Raw genomic sequence first — 6000 nt, 5'->3', positions numbered from 1 at the left:
TCTTCTTCGCAGCCGAGGTGCTGTCCTGGCGGACTCGTCTGCTCCGAGCTGGTCATCACTACGACCAGCTCGTCGTCGACACCGGCCGTCTTGGCGTTGAGGCGGCACAAGCGAGGGCGGAAGCGGCCGCGGCTTGGCGGTCTCTCGACGAGGCCAACCGGCTACATGAGCAGCTGGCGGGTCAGAAGAGCAGCCTCGAGGCCGAGGTGGAGCTCCCCAAGGCGGAGGTCGCCAAGGCGGCAGAGGCGCAGCGGGCCCTGGTGGAGGCGGACCAGCAGCGCGGCCAGCTGGCCGACGACAAGGGCCGGCTCCAGGCCGAGGTGGACCGCCTGCGGGAGCAGGTTGCCATGGCTAAGGGGAATCATCAAGACGAGGCCCGTCGCCACGAGGCGGCCGAGAGGGCGGCCGAGGACAAGGGCGCCGAGCTGAAGGTGGCCCTTGCCAAGGCGGCCGATCTGGAGAAGGCGCTCAAGGAGCGCGATCGCGCCATCGAATAGGAGCGGCGCGGTATGTTGCTTGAAGCGCAGCACCTGGAAGAGTCCTTCTCCAGTAAGTGCTTTTTTCTTGTTGTTCGCCGGGTCGAGATCCGGCCTTTCTTCCTTGTTGTTCGTTTTCTAACTTCCTTCTTCTTTTGCGGCAGGGGCCTTTCCGGAGACGCAGCGGCTGGCGGAGGAAGCCGTCCACCATCAGCGCGACCCGGCCGGCGTGGTTGGGTCCGGGACGGATCCACGCGTGGCCTGGACCTTCCCGGAGATCATCGCCGCCGCCGAGGCCCGCTTGGAGGCCCTGGGGACGCAGCTGGGGCGGATGTCCCAGGCCGGCACTATGATGACGGCGGCCCTATGGCCGGGCTCCGTCCAGCCGAGCAGCTTCTCGCGCCTGGCGTGTTGGTTGAAGATGGGGTCGGACCGGCTCGGCGAGTGGCGCGTCTCCGCCACTCGCGCTAGTGCTGACATGGCGCTCTGGTTTGCACTGTCCTGGCATCCGGACCTGCAGCTGGACGCGTTGATGGGCCAGCGGGCCGGTTCGGAGCAGCACTTGCAGGAGCAAGCCGACCGGATTGCCTCCCGGGCCAGCTACATCGCCGAGTTCGCCTTCCAGGACGAGTTCCATCCGGAGCGGATGGAAGACGGCAGGGCCGTGGACGGCGACGACTACGGCTTGCTCCTCCACGATCCGGAGGGGAGCTCAGAGGAGACGGGCGTCTACCGCGACGCGGGTGCTGACAATGACACCGGTGCCACGGCGGACCCGGAGGCCGCTAGGGAAGAGCCATCGACGTCACGACGCGGCACTGGAGATGCCTGAGACACTTTGTAGAATTTGTTAAATAGCAGGTCCACCCACCCACTGGGGGTTTTTAGGGTGTAATGAACTCGGGTCGTGGGCCTTTATTTAAATATTTGTGTGGATGTCGTGGGTGCTTTTGCTTTTTTGCCTTCCGTTTTTTGGACCGATTTCATGCGTTTTTCCTTTCTCAAACCTCCCCCCGCGAGTCAGACGACCGAGGCTCCGGTACGTGACAAGGAGCTTGGTTATCTGAGAGGAGCGCGCAGGACTTGGGTCCCTCCAAACGTTTGAGCGCGAGCGAAACACCCACTGGGCCGGTTGGCGGCAATCCGGCGAAGCCGGTTGGCAAGCAGCCGATCGTGCGGCTGTTCATTTGATGAATGGTGGGCCGGGTTAATTGACCCGACAGCCTTTGACTTAGCGTATGAAGCGTAAAGGAGCTTTGGCCTGTTGTGCTTGCCAGCCGACAGCCAAAGCTGGATCTGTGTCTTTAGGGCGAAGTGGGGGACCGCGGCATCCTAACTTTATCAGGAATCACCAAGTAAGGCGGCGGGGTGGCGACCGAGCCGGCCAGCCCCCGAGCCCCGAGGTCGAGCGAGTCGGACCGGTGGTCAGGTTCAGTGGTATAGTGATGCAAGGAAACAGGGACACAATAAATTGGTCGGCAAAAGGCAGCCCCCGAGTCTTGTTCGGGAACCCCGTAGTTTCATGCGTTTACAAAAGGCGACGATACATATGCTCGTGCGGCTAACTGTAAAACGGACGGAGGAGTCCGCGTTCCATGGCCGAGTCGTTTCTTCGCCGGCGGTGTCCTTCTTGCGCTTCCTTGACTTGCGCGCGTCGATGAGGTAGTAGGCGTTGCGGTCGCGCAAGGCCTTGCTCATGATGAATGGGACCTCCCATGGAGGGGACAACTTGTGCCGTCCTGCGTGCTCTTGGACGAGTCGGAGGACGAGGTCGCCCTCGCGGAACGCGAGGGGCTTGATCTTCTTGCTGTGGTAGTGCCTCAGGCCTTGCTGATAGATGGCCGAGCGACTGAGCACCAGGAGGCGTGCTTCTTTGAGCAGGTCGACGCCATCTTCACGGGCTTCTCTGACTTCGGCTTCGGTGTACATCGCGACGCGCGGCGAGTCGAACTCGACATCGGTCGGGATGATGGCCTCGGCTCCGTAGACGAGGAAGAACAGGGTGAACCCGGTCGACCGATTCGGCATGGTGCGTAGAATCCAGAGAACGGCTGGCAACTCGTCGAGCTAGCTACCAGGTGAGCGGATGAGTGGCTCGACGGGTCGCGGCTTGATGCCAGACAAGATGAGTCCATTGGCCTGCTCGACCTGCCCGTTGGACTGCGGATGCGCAACGGAGGCCAGGTCGAGGCGGATGCCGGAGACAGAGCAGTATTGTTCGAGCGCGCCCTTGGCGAAGTTGGTGCCTTTGTCAGTGATGATGCTTTTTGGCATGCCGTAGCGCACCGCTATGTCTTTGATGAACCGGATGGCTGTTGGCCCGTCCAGTTTCTTGATTGGTCTTGCCTCGATCCACTTGGTAATTTTGTCCACTGCCACCAGCAAGTGCGTCATGCTGCCTCGAGCGGTTTTGAAGGGTGCCACCATGTCGAGTCCCCAGACCGCGAAGGGCCAGGCGATCGGTATGGTGCAGAGTGCTGACGCCGACTGGTGGCTGCGTTTGCTGAAGCGCTGGCATCCCTCGCACCTGAGGACGAGCAACTCGGCATCTTCGAGGGCCGTGGGCCAGTAGAAACCGTGGAGGAACGCCTTGGCCACCAGGGATCGTGACGCGGCGTGGTGCCCGCACTCGCCCTGATGTATGTCATAGAGGATGTCGATGCCCCGTTCCTGCTCGATGCAGCACTGCAACACGCCGGTGCAGCTGCGCTTGACGAGCTCGTTGTTGATGATGCTGTAGGCGGACGCCCGACGCTGCACTTGCCGAGCTTCGGTCTCGTCCATGGGGAGAACCCCATTCTCCAAAAATTCCGATATTGGGAGGGCCCAAGATGGAGCCGTAACCACGGCGAGGACGGCCACCAGGGTGGGTTCCAAGTCGGTAGCCCCCGAGCCGGGTTGAGCAGTCCCCGGGTCGGGTATGGCGACGGCCGGGTCTGGGACGATGGTGGCTGGGTTGAGCTGGGCAGCCCCTGGGCCGGGTTCAGCAGTCCCCGGGCCAGGTTGAGCAGTCCCCGGGCCGGGTTGAGGTGCGGCCGGGTTGTCTGGAATGTGGATAGACTCGGAGTCCGGTGATGGCTTGACAGACGGCTTGCGCAGGTCCTCGATGGAGACGCCGGATGGGATGGCTTATCGTGATAAGGCGATCTTGGCGAGCGTGTCGGCTGCTTCGTTCTCCGCACGCGGGACGTGGAGGAACTCGCAGCCCTCGAAGGATCCGGACAGCTTCTGGATGAGGAAGCGGTAGCTTGCCATGTTGGAGTCACGGGCGTCCCATTCGCCAGAGCACTGCTGTACCACCAGGTCCGAGTCGCCATAGCACAGGATGCGCCGGATGCCGAGTTCCTTGGCAAGCCGAAGGCCGTGCACAAGGACTTCGTACTCGGCGACGTTGTTGGAGGCGGCGAAGTAGATCTGGAGCGCGTAGTGGAGCCGGTCGCCCTTCGGGGATGACAGTACGATGCCGGCCCCTAAGCCGAGTCGCATCTTAGACCCGTCGAAGTGCATGCGTCAATGCCTCGAGTCGGGAGGCGGTGGAAAGTACTGGGTCTCAGTCCAGTCGACGAGGAAGTCGGCCATGGCCTGAGACTTGATCGAGGTGCGGGGTTCGTAGAGGATGGTGTGGCAGGCTAGCTGGATTGCCCACTTGGCAACCCGGCCAGAGGCGTCCCGGCACCCAATGATTTCTCCGATAGGCGCCGTGCTAACCACGGTGACAACATGCTCTTGGAAATATTGCTTCAGCTTCTTGGCGGTGAGGTACACGCCGTAACACATCTTCTGGTAGTGTGGGTAGTTCTTCTTGGAGTTTGAGAGCACTTCGCTCAGGTAGTAGACTGGGCGCTGGACGGCTTGGATCTTGCCCTTCTCCGGTCACTCGACCGCCAGCACCATGCTGACCGCCCGTGGGGTCGCGGCTATGTAGAGTAATAGCGGCTCCTTGCCGGTCGGCGCGGCCAGGACTGGTGCGGAGGAGAGCATGTGCTTGAGGTCTTGGAAGGCCTCGTCTGCCTTGCTGTTCCATTCAAACGGGCTCGTCTTTTTCATCAGCTGGTACAGGGGCAACGCCCTCCCACCCAGCCGGCTTAGGAACCGGCTGACCGAGGCCAAGCACCCGGTGATCTTCTGGACATCGCGCAACTGAGCCGGCTTGCGCATGCGCTCGATGGCCTTGATCTTCTCCGGGTTTGCCTCAATGCCACGTTCCGAGACGAGGAAGGCGAGTAGCTTTCCGGCCGGAACACCGAAGACACATTTTTCCGGGTTAAGCTTGACCTTGTATTCGCGGAGGTTGGCGAATGTTTCCTTCAAATCGTCGAGGAGCGTGAGGTGCTGCTTGGTCTTCACCATGATGTCGTCCACATACACGTGGATATTGCGGCCGAGTTGCGGCAGCAGGCATTTCTGCATGCAGCGCTGGAAGGTGGCGCCGGCGTTCTTCAAGCCGAATGACATGGTGATGTAGCAACACGCCCTGAAGGGCGTGATGAAGGACATCTTCAGGGCGTCGGCCGGGTCCAGCTTGATTTGGTGGTAGCCGGAGTAAGCGTCCAGGAAGGACAGTAGCTCACACCCGGCGGTCGAGTCGATGACTTGGTCGATCCGCGGGAGGGCGAACGGATCCTTGGGACAGGCCTTGTTAAGGCTGGTGTAGTCAATACACATGCGCCAGGTCTTGTTCTTCTTCAGGATGAGGACTGGGTTGGCCAGCCACTCGGGGTGAAACACTTCCATTATGAAGCCGGCCGCCAGAAGCTTGGCGACCTCTTCACCAATGGTTCTTCTCTTCTCTTCGGAAAATCGTCGTAGAGGTTTACGGACGGGCTTGGCGTCCTTGCGGATGTGAAGTTTGTGCTCGGCGTACTTCCTCGGGATACCCGACATGTCCTTGGGGGTCCATGCGAAGATATCTCGATTCTCACAGAGGAAGTCGACGAGCTCGCCTTCCTATTTGTTGTCGAGGTGGGCGCCTACGACAACGTACTTGCTGCAGCTGGGGTCTTCTGGGTTGAGCTTCACTTTTTTGATCTCCTTGGAGGGCTTGAAGGTGGCGGCCGGGTCCGAGGTCGGGATCAACGCGGCGAAGGCCTCGCCTGCCAGGGCGACGATCCGGTCGAGCTGGCGCCGCTCCTCGGCAATGACCAGCGACTCGGCCAACTTGGCGCCGTCTCGAGCGCACTCCAGGGACTTGCGGTAATCGCCGATGATGGTGATGAGGCCCTTGGGACCTGGCATCTTCACCTTCAGGTACGCGTAGTGGGGAACCGCCAAGAATTTGGCGAGCGCGGGCCGGCCCAGCAACGCGTGATACACGCTGGACAGGTCCACCACTTCGAACCAGATCGGTTCGCGCTAGAAGTGGCTGCTGTCACCGAACAGGACGTCTAGCTGGACCCAGCCAATGGGGGAGCAGGAGAGGCCGGGCACGATGCCGTGAAAGATCGTCCGGGTTGGCTCCAGGTCCTCGGCCTTGAGGCCGAGCTTGGTCATCGTCGCGGTAGAGGATGTTGACGCTGCTGCTGCC

At 61.4% G+C, this 6000-nt stretch overlaps 1 protein-coding gene across 1 annotated transcript in view; it reads left to right on the top strand.

Moving 5' to 3' along the window:
* The first annotated feature begins 807 nt into the window (after positions 1–807).
* Positions 808–6000, top strand: part of LOC119357737 (protein STRICTOSIDINE SYNTHASE-LIKE 4-like) — a 31449-nt gene continuing 26256 nt past the window's right edge. Inside the window, exon 1 of the mRNA XM_037624589.1 lies at positions 808–1024. Coding sequence (XP_037480486.1) covers positions 808–1024 — 217 coding nt within the window. The remainder of the gene's footprint in view (positions 1025–6000) is intronic.

This window comes from Triticum dicoccoides, chromosome 2A, assembly GCF_002162155.2.
Source record: "Triticum dicoccoides isolate Atlit2015 ecotype Zavitan chromosome 2A, WEW_v2.0, whole genome shotgun sequence".
In the NCBI taxonomy this organism is placed as follows: Eukaryota; Viridiplantae; Streptophyta; class Magnoliopsida; order Poales; family Poaceae; genus Triticum; species Triticum dicoccoides.
The sequence above is the reverse complement of the archived record's forward strand: the minus strand, read 5'-3'. Positions and strand labels throughout refer to the sequence as shown.